We start from the raw sequence: 18,840 nt of genomic DNA on the forward strand, positions 1-18,840 counted from the left end.
ATTCTCCCAAATCATCCCACCCTCTCCCTCTCCCTCTGAGTCCAAAAGTCCGTTATTTCACTTTTAATTGGCCTTTATATTTAGGATCTTTTCAGACAACCAAATTGTAGGCTATATTCTAATTATCCACTTGGCCCCACACTATTTGATGTGACCTAAGAGTTAAACATTTTCTTTGGGGAAAATAAAATTTTCCTCTAAAATAATTTTAATTAATATGTATAATGAGAGTTTTCTAAACACTGCTTCAAATGAGCAAGGCAATAAGAATGCTAAGTTCTTAGTAATAACTATTACCAGAAATGATTGTAAGTTGAATTGATACTGTGATTAACAAATTAACAAATTATCTAGTAGTTAAAAGTCACTCCGGATTTGAAAAAGTTCTCTTCTCAGTTCTTTGACTAATAACAATGTAGCATTTACTGGCATTCTCTCAAGAATGTATGTAAGGATGTTTTACTAGTTCATCTGGGTCTCCTATGATGTTTGTTATTTTTCTCTGGTAAGGATACTTCTGAAAATTGCATAAGGAACATAAGCCCATCTTTGTTTGGGGCTTCCCAGGTGGCGCTAGTAGTAAAGAACTCACCTGCCAATGCAGGAGACATAAAACAGGGATTCCATTCCTCTTTGTTTGCAGAGCCACTATTATGTTTAAAAACAAAAAAATCCTATTTGCCTATTACTCAACTTTTTACATAAGTAATAACTAGACCTTTCTAAAATGCATAATACCTTAAAACCATCACAGTATCATACAGGGTATTTCCATAGCCGTAAAAACTCTCCATTCTCTATTCTTCCCCTGCTCCCACCCACTAGCCACCACTGATATTTTTAGCAGTGATCTTCAACATTTTAGCACGAAGGACCAGTTCTGTGGAAGACAATTTTTCCACGGATGGGGTTGGAGATAATTTGGGGATGATTCAAGCACATTACATTCATTCTGTACTTTATTATTATTACACTGTGATATGTAATGAAGTAAATATACAGCTCTCTATAATGCAGAATAATTGGGAGCCCCAGTTTGTATTCCTGAATTCAGGCAATAATGTGAATGATGGGGAGTGACTGTAAATACAGATGAAGCCTTGTTAGCTTGCCCCCACTCACCTCCTGCTGTGTGGCCAGGTTCCTAACAGGTCATGTACTGGTTCCCTCTATGGCCTGGACAGTTGTGAACTGCTCTTTTTAGGATCACCACAGTTTTGACTTTTCCAGCGTGTCCTACACTTGAAACCATATAGTGCGAAACCTTTTCAAACTCTCTTCTTTAACTTAGCAGTATTCGCTTGAGTTTCTTTTCATGGCTTGATAGCTCATTTCTTTTTAGCTCTTAATAATATTCCTTTGTATGCTAGTGAGAATTCGGCTAAGCTACTCCTTAGTATTACTGCCTCAGCATACATTTTTTTTTTGACCAAGTGGACTGCAGGGACCTTAAATTTACACTAGCCCCTTTATGCTAGTGCATGCCAGAGTAATGAACAAATGTAAGTTCCTGGTATAATTTCCTCAACAGCCCTTGTGATCAACAGTCTTCTTAGATAAGATCCCTGGGAGGCTTACCAAAACCCTACTCTTTGGTTTGAATCGACCAATCCAGCCTTAGCTTGGAAGCCCCAAAGTACTCATCCATGGATCCTAACAAGGCATTTGCCTCAGGTCCTGCCTTGCCCTCTCTGTCTGTACTCCATCTTAACCTCCCTGTCTGGTCTCTGGAGGCATGCCAAGTATCAATACTTCCTCCAGGTCCTATGATTAATAAACTTCTCTATTTCAGTTTTTCATATGATCTCTCACTGAACCATGGCTTACCCATTTAATAAATGTTAATTTATTTTTTGGAAACATAGTTGACTTATAATATTGTATTTTTTCAGGTATATATCATAGCAACTTGATATTTTTTTATATTATTTTCCATATAAAATTATTATAAAATATGTTATTTCTGTATTGTATACCATATGTTTGTTGCATGTTTATTCGTACCTAATAGTTTGGTACCTCTAACCCCCATCACCTAGCTGCTCCTTGCCTAACCCTTTTCCCTCGGGTAACTGCTAGTTTGATTTCTGTTATCTGTGAATCTATTTCTGTTGTGTTTGTTCATTTGTTTCATTTTTTAAGACTCTAAATAAAAGTAAACCAACACAGTATTTGCCTCTCTCTGTCTGCTTTATTTCACTACATATAATACCCTCCAGGGTCATTCATGTTGTCACAAATGGTAAAAAACATAGTCATAGCAGATGGACATACACATTTTTTTTTAATCCAGTCAACTACTGAAGGGCATTTTGGTTGCTTCCAAGTTTTGGCAATTATGAAAACGAATTCTATAAATGTCCATGTGCAAATTTTTGTGTATACATTAATGTTAAACTCCTTTGGGTAAAAATCATATGATTGCATGGTAAGAGCATCTTTAGTTTCATTAGAAACCACCAAACTGTATACTAAAATGGGCATTAAGTTCTGCATTCCCACAAGCAATGAATAAAAATTGTAACAAGGCCATTTATGTAAAACATGCTCCAGAGACTCCCCTAAACTCACATGTTTTCTATTCAGAAAAACAGGATAATAATTATGTCAAATATGGATAATGCAGTGTGAGGTGTCTTTTACTTAGTTTAAAAATTGATAGTCTATTCTGTCAATGCATTTAAAGTACTTTGATTTAAAAATACATTATAAAGTAATATGAATGAAAAAGTATATACAGTTACACACACATTTAAAAATGTAAACATACCTCCCACACACATATACAGAGACAGTCAGAGAATTGTGTACATATATACATATGTGATGTTTGTATAACAATAATGTTATCTTCCACTTCCTGTTTATTTTTTAATCTACAAAAACCTTCCAATTTTATTATTTCATTTAGTTTTTTATATCCACACTATATTATTCATATTTAGGTATAGAAACAATCAGAAAGATTGAGTTAAATCAAGATGACAGAGCTAGTTAAGTGGCAGAAACATAATTTAACCCTTGTGGTCTTTTGAAAACAAATCAGATACTAATTTCCATACCTCAAGGCTCATAACAAAACACAAATATGCACACATACCCATGAACACAAACACAACCATACTTACAAGCACATACACAAAATTTGAAATATATCATTTAATACTCTATGTTCATCTCCCTCTTAGTAGATATAATAGAGAACTTTAAGTTAACCTAGCCTGCCCATCGTTCTAATTGCTATAGGTGACTTTTCTTATTTACTATATCACTTAGCTTTTTAAAGTTAGAACTACTTGTGGAATAAGAAAAATGGATTGGGTGATGGTGACTTAAGATGATCTTGGCTTTGGCAAATCAGTCGTATAATTAAACAATTACCTTAATAACAGATGTCTCAACTCTGGATGGGGGACTCTGAACTTGTGCTGCTGCCGCCATATTTGCAATGGTGCTAAGATGGTTCATCTGGCTCATTGCCATGGTGACAGATGCTGGAGGTAGGCTGACAGGAATTAGAGGGTGGGGCATCATCATAAAAGGAAGCTCCAGTCCTGTAAAAAATACACATGCATCATCATTTCTCTATTCAAATAGAATGATGAAACAGTATATCTCACTAATTAAAATGGTTAAGAACATAATCATTGAAAATTGAAGCATTTTAAAATGCTCTAATAATGACAATCAAAGGAAAAATATTTGTCCTCTTGTATGCAACAATGCCCATATATCACTCAGGGAAATTAAAGTAAAAACTAACCAGTTTGGTGCCATGTTTTATCACTCACCACTCTTCTTTGGTGTTTAATAAAAACAGTTAATTTTTTGCTCCATTATTCTGATCAATCTAATTCTTGTTTTAAATACTATGGTTTTCTTTATCATAATTAACTATCTAAATGTAATATACATTTCAACTATGACCTATATTTTACTATCTGATTATTACTTTTTTTTTCCTTTACAGCTATTATTTTTAGTGCTAAAAAATGCCATCGTACCATTTGGCAGAAGGTGGCTCTGCTGAAGATGGTGGAGAGGATGACTAACTGGAAGGCTATGCACTCCAGGTATGCGGGGGTGGGTAACAGAAGCCTTAGATCCCTGAGGTGGGGAAGAGTACAGTGTTTCTTTATCCCAAGAACCATCACTGCTGCCTGTGGGGAATGAATATAAATTATTTGTCTACAGTATTATTCCAAATCTTCTAATAACTAATTTGAAATGATGTTTTAAAAAACATATCACATTTGGAAAGTGGCTAAGTAATTTCTTGGGAAATAAGCTCAAGTAGATAAGTTTCCCCTAAACCATGTTTTCCTTTTGTTTTTCTATTTCTTGAACATAGTTTTTGAAAAATGACATTTCTACAATAGGTAGCCTATTTGTGGGGTTTAATACTGTTTGACTAACCAATTTAATATAAAATTGACTCTATCATGTACCTCAAGAATTCATTACCTCTTGGGCCTGAATCACAGTGATAGTTATAGAATGCAAAGTTATCCTTGCTTAATGGAATCCTAGTCACTCTTCCAGAGTTAACTTTCCTAACTTAATTCCATGGCAAATGCTAAACATGGAATTATTAAATGCCCAATTTGATTAGATAGAATACGGAGAACCCAAAGATCACTTTACAAAAGATAATAATATTGAAGCAATAAATTAAATGTATGCGTATCAATTTTCAATGTTTTCAATTACAGAGAAACAAGTTTATAATTGTGGCAATACCAATGCCGAAGTCAGAACAGTGCATCTGAGGGCATGCATTTTAAAATTGTGACAATGTTTTGGATCAAGAGAATGTTGAAATACTTAATAGGATACTCCTTGAAAGATTTTTATATATCATTTTAATGTAGGCATGTTCTCAGATTAAATTATTTTAACATTTATTGCTTAAGTGAATCTACGGAATGTACAAACTACCCACTTGAAAGAAATTTTCTGTAACATCCCTGTTGGTTTATGAGTTTCCATTTCTTATAAAGGAAAAGAAACCATCTTTTCATATAATATGCTTAGAAACAGCAAAATTGGTAAAACTCCAACTTAAACACTTTAGCACTATTTAAAGCCTCATTGTAAAATCTCTACGACATAAATACTTAGTTATTGCCATGATTTTTTTTCCATTTACTTCATGAAGACAGTTAAGGTTCAATATAAATTCAAATTCATTAGCTTCATACTGTCTGGATCTTAGAGTAAATTGTTCAGAAGTGGGTAATGAAAACTCAATTCAAATTCTTCAGCAATCAAACAAAGAAATTTTATTAAACAATGAAAAGAATCAATTAAAATGAATATCTTTCTTATCTATATTATTTTACAAGAAACCATTACAGTTTTTGGCTTAAAAAAGAAAAAAAAAGGGAAGTTTATAGCTTCATACAAAAATGACTCACATAAGAGAAATTTCTCCAGCTTGCTACTACATTATGATATAAAAGTTCACTTCTATTTTCACAAATTTATATAGCTTATTTCTCTACTCATGACTTTCCTGATACTTTATAACAAGGTCCTAGTCAAACATGGAGAATTTATAAGTATATAAATTTTGAACATATTATGTCAATAAAATATTCAGTGATAAAACATTTGAAACATTTTCTTTTAATATTGCCATTATCAAAGTATGTACAAAAGTCTTCATTATTTATTTACTTTTTATGTTATCAGTTAAAATAAGAGTTAAAGCATAAACACCAACTATTTGGATATAGAAATAATACACTGGAATAAATGTTATTTGAATATGAAAATTGCATTGGAAATTTATATATAATGAATTATTTTTTCTATTTCATTTAAAATACCCAAGGCTTGCATTTGCACATTAGATCGCATTTTTGAGGTAAAATTTTCACATTCATTATTTTGGACTGAATTTGAGTTCTGCTTATACCTATTACCTACTTTTGTTTCTCTGTTCAGTTGAGCCAAATTCTTTTATTTACATCTTAATTACTAGTTAATAAATGGGAAAAAAAGACATTTTCCAAATATACTTCAGTTTCCCTCTCAAATTAGTAAAGAAGCACTTATTTTTTCACATTATCAAGGTATAAAATATACAGTTAAAATTCTGATTAAATCATCCTGGTAAGATATTATAGACAAAATACTACTTATTTCCACATCTCTTTTGGATCATGGGATATCAGTCCTTGGGTAAGGGTAAATATCAGTCATCCATATTCGAATTTTCCATTGATTGGATTTTCTTACTACATAAAATGCTCCTAGCCATCTCCGCCAATCATCATTTGTTAAATACTCATGATGTTAACTCATTTGGGTAATAAATAGAGCAAACAATTAAGAAACTAAGTCTGATGAAAAATATACAATATATAACCAAGTCAGCTGTAAGTGATTTTTGCATAATTTATAACATCTTGCTCCTCTATTAGCATGAATAAATAAGAATTGAAAATAGGCCACAGAACAAGACATGCCCATATTTATTAAAGGTATAATTTTCAACTGTTTTGCTTTAAATCAATACATTTAATGATATAAGCCAGTATCTACATATGAGCCTACACACAAACATGCATATGCATGTATATCTTTGGGATTAAAGTTTATTATTAAGTCTGAATGAAAACTTACAGGAGACAGCAGATTTCCTATATAAGGAAAGTCCTAAAGTGGTGAAAGTGAAAGTCACTCAATCGTGTCAGACTCTTTGTGACCTCCTGGACTATACAGCCCATGGAATTCTCCAGGCCAGAATACTGGAGGGGTAGCCTTTCCCTTCTCCATCGGATCTTTCCAACCCAGGAATTGAACCCAGGTCTCCCACATTGCGGTTGGATTCTTTACAACCTGAGCCACAAAGGAAGCCCAGCATGTGGTAAGGGGAGTTGGAGAGAAACAGAAAAGAACTGATTCTTCTCTCCTCTTCCAGTCTAGTGCAATCCCACCATTTCTTTGATTTTACACTGGAGTACAAATAAACCTTGACCTAGTCCTAGCATCCTCAAAAACATATACTCTATAATATGGAGTGGAGGCAAGTGTGCAGAAACTCAGACATTTGATAAATGTATAAAATTATTCCAAACCAAGAAAAATGGTCATGAGTTTGTGAAAAGGCTCAGCACATCTTCTGTTTGATCATTTAGACCTCATATGGATATTTTAATGTGTTGTGGGGGCAAGAATTAAAGGGAGAGACAATCTCCCATACCTAATCCTAAATAGAGATTGTGGAGAAGCACTGGGAGCATCTCAGGCTAGACACCTGCTTACACAGGTGGAAATAAATCTGTGCTCTGACTGACAGCAGAACACACAGGCAGCTATTATATGATGAAATTAAGTAGTGTAACTACAAGCATCAGGCAGATCAGCTCCTAATGTGTGTGATTTGGTGTGGTTTGATGGATAAAAAATTAGCAAATGTACCATTTTACCACAACCAGATTAAGTGGGCATATGAATGCAAGAGGAAAAATTGAAATTAACACCTGATTACCAATTTTGTCTCTAGCTAAAAGCTACTTATTGTGTGTTTATATAACCTGAAACAATTTATTTACTGTTTAATTATATTGATAGTAAGAATATATCTATGATTACATATATGCAAATATATGGAACTTATATACAAAAAGTGATTGTGTGTGTTTAGCTTTCCTTTCCTGTAAAAGCTGTGTATTTCTTAAGGATAAATAAGATGATTTTAAGGTTTTATTGTTGTTTAGTCACTAAGTTGTGTCCTTTTTGTGACTCCATGAACTGTAGGCTCACCAGACTCCTCCGTCCATGGAAATTCTCCAGGCAAGAATATTAGAGTGTGTTGCCATTACATCTTCTCCAGGAGATCTTCCCTACCAAGGAATTGAACCCGCATCTCCTGCATTGACAAGCAGATTCTTTACCACTGAGCCATGTGGGAACTCTGATTTTGTAGTTCAGTGTTACTGAAATTCAAGTTCATAAGGAACATGTATGGGAGATTTCCTGCGTATATCTCCATCCCAACTTTAAGACATAGTTATATTTTCTGAAAACGTAAATAGTTGGATGGACTATCTTAGTCTTTTTGTAACTCATATGCTTTATTTCTATGCCTCCATTTTATGTTTTTAAGGTATTATATGATATATATTTTATGATGGATCTGGTATACAGAGAAATAGACTACTTTGGGAAGAAACCCATAAATTTTGAAGCTATCTCTACTCTAAAGATAACCAGATTACCAAAGAAAAATGATGGATAGCAAATATAAACATTTCATTCCAACTATGGCCTTCAAATATGCTCTGTCAAGACTCCCTCTTCTACTCCTTAATAACCTTGAGCAGATTTTGAGCATACAAAAATTCATTCTATTTTACACTACTCTCTGCATCTTCCTTTCCATCACCACCTGCTAGTCCCAGAACCTAGGTAGTTGGAAATCAGAGGGGCTTGGACAGCTTGTCATCCATTCTTCTCCCTTCTCCTGGTAAGAAAAGGAAGGTGTCTTCTCCCATCCAACTGGCCCCTGCTCAACTTCTGCCCACACTGTGCTGTGCTTATTGGTCACTGACATCTACAACGTGGCAGCTGCCTATATCCGGAGTATCCCCTGAGACGTAATGTCTGATCATTTGTTGGGGTCATCTAGCGAGACCTCCTAATTGCATAGGTCCCTGACAATGAAAATTTCCTTCAGCTTTATGCTCTTCTAGGAAATGGCAACCCACTCCAGTGTTCTTGCCTGGATAATCCCAGGGACAGCGGAGCCTAGTGGGCTGCCGTCTATGGGGTTGCGAAGAGTCGGACACGACTGAAGCGACTTAGCAGTAGCAGCAGCAAGCTCCCTAAGGAGAAGGGATTGGCAACCCATTCCAGTACTCTTGCCTGGAAAATCCCATGGACAGAGGAGCCTTGTAGGCTGCAGTCCATGGGGTCCCAAAGAGTTGGACACGGCTGAGCGACTTCACTTTGACTTTTCACTTTCATACATTGGAGAAGGAAATAGCAACCCACTCCAGTGTTCTTGCCTTGAGAATCCCAGGGGCGGTGGAGCCTGGTGGGCTGCTGTCTATGGGGTCACACAGAGTCTGACACAACTGAAGCGACTTAGCAGAAGCAGCCAGCTCCCTAAACATCATGGTATTTTTAAAATTAATTAATTTATTTTAATTGGAGGCTAATTACTTTACACTATTATAGTGGTTTTTGCCATACTTTGACATGAATCAGCCATAGGTGTACATGTGTTCCCCATCCTGACCCCCCTTCCCAACTCCCTCCCCATCCCATCCCTCAGGGTTATCCCAGTGCACCAGCCCTGAACACCCCGTCTCATGCATCAAACTTGGACTGGCGATCTATTTCACATATGGTAATATACATGTTGGCTTCCCTGGTGGCTCAGAGGTTAAAGCGTCTACCTGCAATGCAGGAGACCTGGGTTATATATGTTTCAATGCTATTCTCTCAAATCATCCCACCCTCACCTTCTCCCACAGAGTCCAAAAGTCTGTTCTTTACATCTGTGTCTCTTTTGCTGTCTCGCATATAGGATCATTGTTATCATCTTTTTAAATTCCATATATATGTGTTAATATACTGTATTGGTGTTTCTCTTTCTGACTTACTTCACTCTGTATAATAGGATCTAGTTTCATCCACCTCATTAGAACTGATTCAAATGCATTCTTTTTAATGGCTGGGTAATATTCCATTGTGTATATGTACCATAGCTTTCTTATCCATTCATCTGCTGATGGACATCTAGATTGCTTCCATGTCCTAGCTATTGTAAACAGTACTGTGAGGAACATTAGGGTACATGTGTCTCTTTCATTTCTGGTTTCCTTGGCATGTATGCCCATCAGTGGGATTGCTGGGTCATAAGGCAGTTCTATTTCCAGATTTTTAAGGAATCTCCACACTGTTCTCCATAGTGGCTGTAATAGTTTGCATTCCCACCAACAGTGTAATAGTGTTCCTTTTTATCCACACCCTCTCCAGCATTTATTGTTTGTAGACTTTTTGATAGCAGCCATTCTGACCAGTGTTTGATGGTACCTCATTGTGGTTTTGATTTGCATTTCTCTGATAATGAGTGATGTTGATCATCTTTTCATGTGTTTGTTAGCCATCTGTATGTCTTCTTTGGAGAAATATCTGTTTAGTTCTTTGGTCCATTTTTTGACTGGGTCATCTGTTTTTCTGGAATTGAGCTGCATAAGCCGCTTGTATATTTTTGAGATTCTTTGTCAGTTGCTTCATTTGCTATTATTTTCTCCCATTCTGAAGACTGTCTTTTCACCTTGCTTATAGTTTCCTTCATTGTGCAAAAGCTTTTAGGTGTCATTAGGTCTCATTTGTTTATTTTTGCTTTTATTTCCATTACTCTGGGAGGTGGGTCATAGACGATCCAGCTGTGATTTATGTCAGAGACTGTTTTGCCTATGCTTTACTGTAGGAGTTTTATACTTTCTGGTCTTACATTTAGATTTTTAATCCATTTTGAGTTTATTTTTTGTGTATGGTGTTAGAAAGTGTTCTAGTTTCATTCTTTTACAAGTGGTTGACCAGTTTTCCCAGTACCACTTGTTAAAGAGATTGTCTTTTCTCCATTGTATATTCTTGCCTCCTTTGTAAAAAACAAGGTGTCTATAGGTGCATGGATTTATCTCTGGGCTTTCTATTTTCATGGTCTTTTGATACTAAGGCTCTTCTCTTGATGTGTATCCTTTAGTTCTGATGATGTCAACTCTCTCTATTCTGCCACCTCTCCTCAATCTTCTCTTCCCCTGCTCAACCATGTACAGAAAACTGTTCAGCCACAGCAGACATTCAGCTATGAAATGAGGTGGAGGTATCTGTAATCCTTGAGTAATTCTCTCTCCTCTCTCAGCACTTGGTGGTGAGAAAGGACCCTCCAATAGGAATCACTAAGTCACAGTGGCCTCCATTAGGTTCTGCCTTTTCACTACAAGTTTTGTTTTGTTTTGTTTTCTAAACACCCTCTCCCATGGAGGTCGTCCTCTCCTATAAATGGAAGAGGAGGAAATCTGTGGAGTCTGGAGTGATTGTTAAGGTAGCAACTTCGGTTCAGCTGCTATTAAGAAGTACTGATCGATTTTTACTTTTTAAAAATTGAGGTGTATTCAGTCCTTTTGTCTCGTGTGTAACCATAGAAAAACTCCTATTTAATATATTGTTATTTAGATTATTCAATAGAACTAACCACAAACTTGACTGTATTCTAAGTAGAATTTTAGTAACTAGCGCATTAGAAAAACTGAAATGAAAGAAATATGAATGCTCAATTTTTGAAATGCTACTTCACAAACCAACTGAAACTTTAAATTACCAACTAAGACAGAAATTCAAAGAAAAAAGATTACATTAGTAAAAAATAAAGAATGATTAAATGTGGGGATAATCATTAATGAAATAAAGATCATATTTTAGAACACAACTTTTAGATAAGAAAGGAAAAATATTTTGGAGGATGTTATTACTGTTTCTCTTTAAGAAAAAAAAAAGAAAAGAAAATTTTGGGTATATATATCAGGGGTAGTAACTAAAATCCTACCTGAAATAATTATATTTATTATTGAATCCTAAACATATCTAATAAGAAAGAGGTTCCAAAAGAGAAGGTCACCATATTTTTAAATGCACATGAGCACATATAAAATAATCATGCACAAACTTAAAGTGATCTGTAAAAATGAAATGTCTTTGAAACTATCATGCATTAAAAGAGTAAAAGTATATTTAAATGCTATTTTCTTTTATACCTAGTTGACATGTAACTTTTTGTTCAGATTTTCCCACAGGCTGACCCTGATAAACGAGGCAAGTCTCAAAGGGACTAACGGTCACACCACAGCTTAGTGAGTGATGCTGATAGACTGTGACGGGAACCTGACTTTGTTAAGATTCGTTTACAATGAAAATGATGGCTAGAGCAGGCATTTACTCCATACCATTGGAGACCACTTAGAAGGATGTCATCGCCATCTTAAAAACAGAATCAAGACTACCAAGGAAAAGTAAATACTAGTCTCAGTTGCTACAGATGTTTAGCTGATACTTCAGAAGTAGGTGAGAATAAACAACTTATCTTTTAGAGGATAAACTTCACTGTAATAAAAAGTGTTATATGACCTGTCAGCATACAAGTATTTTGCATAAATAAGAGACACAGTTCTGTCACGAATTATTGTAATGTAATATTTTAAATCGTTTTTCTGGATAATGATCTGAGCTAAGTGACATATTTTAGAAAGTAGAAACACTTAAATCATCTGGTTTTTGGTTCAACTTAATCAAATTGCTTTATTTTAAAATGAGGAAGAGGCAATCTGTAAAGGATACAATTAATTGGGGCACAATTTTAAACTTTCCAGTTTAAGTATAGTGGTTTAGCAAAGAAAACAGCACAAACACCTCCTAATTGATATTGCACAATAATGCCCACAGAGTAGGCCATTTCCAGAGTCTAAAATTTATATTTGCACATATAGCCTGTTTGATTTGAAAGTGCAATTTTTTTCCTAGAGAGAAAGAATAATATTTTCATGAATTCTAACTATCCCACTGTCAATAAATATGAGTTATTTAGGAAAATATGTTCTTTTCCAGAAATAACTAGACATTTTCTTTAGTTATCTGTCATTAAGCGAACCTAACTCTGAGTGTTACATATTTGTGAACTAGAAGTTTAAAACTCTTGCCATACAAGTAGCTTTCTATTTTACCTTTTACTTTATTTTGAATGCAGAGCTGTTTTGAAACATTTTATTTTACATGCAATGGTGGTAATATAATACTGGTGCTCTTAGTTGCTACCAGTGTTCTTAGACTCATCAGAACTATGATATAAACTACCTTTCATCTAGTTAAGATCCTTTTTGCCTTGCATAATCCACAATGCTATCAAAAGTAGCAAAAGTTAATGTTCTGCACAAAGTGGCACGCAGAAAACTGGAAATCAGAACGGTTTATTTTATTTTTTTTCATTTTGCTTGAATATTATTTACCATGGCTAATGACAGTTGAACTTGCAATAATAAGAAACAAATTATGAAACCAAAGCTGAAGTTCAAGTCATTAATGTCAGATGGGATATATAAATGAAGTCTTAAAGAACAGGCAGACATTATTTAAAAATAATTACACTGAGAATCTCGACGGAATCATGTAAAACTGAAACAGCATTAGTTAACTTAAAATAGACAATAGTTTCCATTTTAAATAACCTCAATTTTGTACTCATGAAAGTTACTAGAATGTGTTATTATATAAAGAATACAGTACTTTATGAGTTTTCCCTTCTTTTATACCATTTCAGAAAGTTTTGATGAAATTTAAGAGAAAGAACACTATTACTATAAAGATAAAAGTTTAAATACTTTATGTGGAGAAGACAGATAATTATATCAGAAAACACTTTGCTTTTTGATCCGGTTGTTTTCTTTGGACTTATTAGCACCATGTTCTAAGTGTTAACCAGGTAAAACAGATCCTGCAAAACAAACAAATACAAACTCAGGATGGTAAATAGTTACACTGAACTCAGTATGAGGAAAGAAATAGTATCCAGATTAATTGTATTGCCTAAATATTTGGGTGTCTTGCTGATGTGGATGACTGTAAGCAAGAGTCAAATGTGTCTATTTAGTGGAAATTAAGATATTGCAACAGATTGGTTAATTTCCATAGTTAAACTAGTAATCCTATAACAGACAGTGTAGAAATAACATTATTAGGAACATATTTAAGCTTTCCAGTCTAAAAATAATGCATCTGGTATAATGTAAAGCAATTCGGTATAATGTATCCATACTAATTTAACTGTATCTTTTAACCTTTCTCATTGTCAATGTCAGTGAATTGCTACCTTTTCCCATTTTAACTCATCAAATTGTTTTTCCATTAAGCAAACAAATGAACTAGAAATTCTCCTCTCTAAAGATATTGTAATTTTCCTATAGATTTATAATTATATCAAATAAAATTTCAAGTTAATCTGCTTTCTATAATGTTAGTAGAGTGCTCAATGCCATGGTATATAATACTAACAATTTTATGTTCATGTGTAAGTGTTGCTCATGGTAAGTTGAAAACAGTATTAACCCTTAGTCTTTCATATAATATTTTCAATTTTACTTTCTTTTCTTCTGTTTTGTTGGGATATAATTGACATACAGTATTGTAAAAGTTTAACATATATATCATAATGACTTGTCATACATCATAAAATATCATGTCATAAAATGATTATCATAAATGTCATAAAATGATTATCATGATAAATTTAGTGGACATCCATCATCTCATATCTTTACAAAATTAAGGAAATAGAAATAAAAAGATTCCTATGATGAAAGGTCTTACATGATTTATTCTCCTAACAGCTTCCAAATATAATACCATTGTTAATTATATTTATCATATTTACATTCATTCCTAGTATTTATCTTATAATTGGAAGTTTGTGCCTCTTGACTGCCTTCATCCAATTCCCTTCTCTCTATCATCTCTATCCTGCCTCTGCTGACCATACATGTTGAAACTAAAAATCTTATTTGAGCCAAAATGCTACTGAATTTTCCACAAAGCATAAACCATTACAAGTAGTATAGCAGGCTTATGGGAATTTTGATATTTCTCATATGCATGGATCTAAGTTAAATTATCTTCTCCCCAAACCTAGTTAACCTCAAAGAATGACATGACCAACTAGTTGTATAAGCTGGAAACCTAGGAATCATCTTTGTCTCCCTCTCTTTCATTGGATGCTGCTGCTGCTAAGTCACATCAGTTGTGTCCGACTCTGTGTGACCCCATAGATGGCAGCCCACCAGGATCCACTGTCCCTGGAATTCTCCAGCCAAGAACACTAGAGTAGGTTGCCATTTCCTTCCCCAATGCATGAAAGTGAAAAGTGAAAGTGAAGGCGCTCAGCCATGTCCAACTCTAAGCGACCCCATGGACTGCAGCCTACCAGGCTCCTCTGTCCATGGGATTTGCCAGGAAAGAGTGCTGGAGTGGGTTGCCATTGCCTTCTCTGTCACTGGATACTACCGATGTCCAATTTTTTTTCATGTCCTGTTTATTTCACCTGGGTAATTTATTTCTACTCTGTTTCTCTATATGCTGCTGTAATTAGATTCAGGGACCATTATTACTTTTAATTACAAATATTTTATTGTCACACCCCTACTTGGAGGACTTCCATTGTTTCCCATTGCTATTAAAGAAAAAAAGCCAACATTTCTTCTCTTAAGGCAAGTGACACATGATCAGGCTTATGTCTCTTTTGCTAGTCATTGTATCCTCAGCATTTAACAAAGTAGGACTAGCTCTGTCAGTTCTTGAGTTGAGAGTTGCAAACCCAGACCAATTTTTATATTCACACGTAGTAAACTTCAATGTGGATTTCAAAAATAATACACTATGATCTTTGTTCTTAACCAGCTTATAGCAGAAGAGAGAGATAATAGATACAGCGTATATGCACATACTTTTATACTTTGACTGGAATAAAAGATAGAGATGATGAAGAATAAAAAATACATCTGATATTTTGGAAATAAATTTCTTACAATGTGGTATCATTTGGGTACAAATGGAGATGAAGAGAGTAAAATATGAAAGATAACTTCAGTATCTAGATACAGTTAGGTATATGGTGATATTATTAACAAGTCAATGATGATGATGATGATACCAAAGATATATCACCTGCTTTCAATGTGTCAGGCATTATATTCAGCTTTCACATGCACTATCTCAATAAATCTTTAGAACCTCTGAGATAGATCCACACTAGTATTATTAAAGTTGACTTAACTTTCCCTGGGATTTAGATCTTAGAATTCTGAACTCATAATCCAAGGTTTTAATCACCTTTATAAGGAAGATCAGATTTCATTATGAATAAAAATCCTTTCTATTCTAAACTCTGAGGTATTTCAGAAGCACTCAAATGAGGCTGACAACAAGCATTGAAAATATGGCCCTGAAATTTGGATAGTCGGCAGATGCCCAGTAAGGAAGATTTGCATGTCATTGATGTGAAAAATGGGAGATTAAGCCATGATTCTTGAAGAGGATATAGAAAACATAAAGGCATTGGCACTAAAAATGTATTTCTACCGAAAACCACAGAGTAAGTCCCAAACAAGCCAAACTGTATGATTTAGAAAATAAAGTCTAGAAATCTCAGCCATAATAAGCATAATTTGGTATATGATGCATATACCCTTTTGTGTTAGTAGATTCCTAACACAAAAGGGCATCAATACATTTTTATAATTTCAACTTTCCCCACTTACCTGTAACCTATACTATTCTTTTTAATAAAACAGTCACATTAATGCCTGACAGATGTTGAGTCCTCAGTTAGTATGGGGTGAGTAAACACAGAATATTATGATTGGATATAAAGATTTAACAATCCTAACTATGATTTAAGTAGATAGCATGAACAGAAACAATACACAAAATAGACACCATTAAGCATAGTTTGAAAAGATGGCATTAGTCCAATTTATTGTTTAACAAATAATTGTAATGTTCAGTATTTACAAGGTTCCCCTTAAGAACATTATGGAGAAAAGCAACTTTAAATCAAGGGACTACATATCACAAAGGACTGAACACACTGGAAGGACCATCGAAATGATATATCGTAGTGGTAGATTACATGCCAATGGCAGGTGTGTTGAAAGCTACTATCTATACAAAATCAAATCATTGTTTCCATAGCTTCTATTATATGTAGTGAAGACATACTACTCAAAGAACTTTCATCAGTTTTTCATGGGCAGATAGGGTAGGACATTTTCAAGGTCAAAATGACCACTATAATTTCAGCTGCTGGCAATGAAAAAAAAAAAAAACTTAGAAAGACGAGCAGTGATATGGACAATTTTATTTCTAATTTTAATTCAATTTCAGGAATTAAATATAAGCACTCATCTTTATCCAAGAATAAATGGATACTATTATTTTAGATTAGTGAATTAGAAGAAGAAAACTAAAAACTGTGTTTTGAAATGAGGACTGACTTTCTGACAGTATCAACACTCCTAGTTTAATATAAAGTACAATTTAAACATCCTTATTCATTCTTTATTTCAAAAATTATCCACTGTAATTATTACAATCATAAAGTGACCAATGAAAAATATAAAAGAATACAACCAGCTTAATGATTTAATGAACCTAATGAACCAGCTCAAAATTCTCCAAGCCAGGCTTCAGCAATATGTGAACCGTGAACTTCCAGATGTTCAAGCTGGTTTTAGAAAAGGCAGAGGAACCAGGGATCAAATCGCCAACATCCACTGGATCATGGAAAAAGCAAGAAAGTTCCAGAAAAACATCTATTTCTGCTTTATTGACTATGCCAAAGCCTTCGACTATGTGGATCACAATAAACTGTGGAAAATTCTGAAAGAGATGGGAATACCAGACCACCTGACCTGCCTCTTGAGAAATCTGTATGCAGGTCAGGAAGCAACAGTTAGAACTGGACATGGAACAACAGACTGGTTCCAAATAGGAAAAGGAATACATTAAGGCTGTATATTGTCACCCTGCTTATTTAACTTACATGCAGAGTACATTATGAGAAACACTGGTCTGGAAGATGCACAAGCTGGAATCAAGATTGCCGGGAGAAATATCAATGACCTCAGATATGCAGATGATACCACCCTTATCGCAGAAAGTGAAGAGGAGCTAAAAAGCCTCTTGATGAAAGTGAAAGAGGAGAGTGAAAAAGTTGGCTTAAAGCTGAACTTTCAGAAAACTAAGATCATGGCATCTGATCCCATCACTTCATGGGAAATAGATGGGGAAACAGTGGAAACAGTGGCTGACTTTATTTTGGGGGGCTCCAAAATCACTGCAGATGGTGATTGCAGCCATGAAATTAAAAGACGCTTACTCCTTGGAAGGAAAGTTATGACCAACCTAGATAGCATATTGAAAAGCAGAGACATTACTTTGCCAACAAAGGTCCATCTAGTTAAGGCTATGGTTTTTCCAGTAGTCATGTATGGATGTGAGAGTTGGACTGTGAAGAAAGCTGAGCGTTGTAGAATTGATGCTTTTGAGCTGTGGTGTTGGAGAAGACACTTGAGAGTCCCTTGGACTAAAAGGAGATCCAACCAGTCCATTCTGAAGGAGATCAACCCTAGGATTTCTTTGGAAAGAATGATGCTAAAGCTGAAACCTCAGTACTTTGGCCACCTCCTGTGAAGAGTTGACTCACTGGAAAAGACTTTGATGCTGGGAGGGATTGGGGACAGGAGAAGGGGACGACAGAGGATGAGATGGCAGGATGGCATCACCGACTTGATGGATATGAGTTTGAGTAAACTCCGGGAGTTGGTGATGGACAGGGAGGCCTCGTGTGCTGCGATTCATGGGTTCACAAAGAGTTGGACATGACTGAGCGACTGAACTGAACTGAACTGAACTGAATGAACCAGTGATTCAATGTCAGAATTAAGTGCTAAATACAAGTTTTATGTTAATTTTTTTAAAGCTAACAAAGGTTGATAACTTGGATAAATCAGTCATATTCATTATTTTTATTTTCTCCAACAATTTTTCTAGCATCAATGTTAAAAAGATAAATGCTTTGTTAAAATATAAATGATTAATGATGAAAGTACCATCTCTTCTAAGGTTTTTAAAGAAATAAAACAACTTTGTTGTGCAGCAGAGATAGGCACAACATTGTATATTGATTATATTTCAATAAAAAATTTTTTTAAATTTAAAACCGAAACATAATTTTTAAAAATCATGAACTTATAAAGGTAATATCTATCCAAGTTA

General features: G+C 34.7%; 1 protein-coding gene across 4 annotated transcripts in view; it reads right to left on the reverse strand.

Moving 5' to 3' along the window:
* Positions 1 to 18,840, reverse strand: part of DACH1 (dachshund family transcription factor 1) — a 467,964-nt gene that overhangs the window by 143,024 nt on the left and 306,100 nt on the right. For 2 of the 4 annotated variants that reach the window (XM_012184753.4, XM_060394520.1), the window contains exons 4-5: positions 4,005 to 4,160; positions 3,382 to 3,554 (exon numbers count right to left, since the gene is read on the reverse strand). In XM_012184753.4, the coding sequence (XP_012040143.3) occupies positions 3,382 to 3,554; positions 4,005 to 4,160 (329 nt within the window). The remainder of the gene's footprint in view (positions 1 to 3,381; positions 3,555 to 4,004; positions 4,161 to 18,840) is intronic. The other 2 variants (XM_027973690.2, XM_060394521.1) reach the window with 1 other exon arrangement.

The sequence above is a fragment of the Ovis aries genome, chromosome 10 (genome assembly GCF_016772045.2).
Source record: "Ovis aries strain OAR_USU_Benz2616 breed Rambouillet chromosome 10, ARS-UI_Ramb_v3.0, whole genome shotgun sequence".
NCBI classification, from domain to species: Eukaryota; Metazoa; Chordata; class Mammalia; order Artiodactyla; family Bovidae; genus Ovis; species Ovis aries.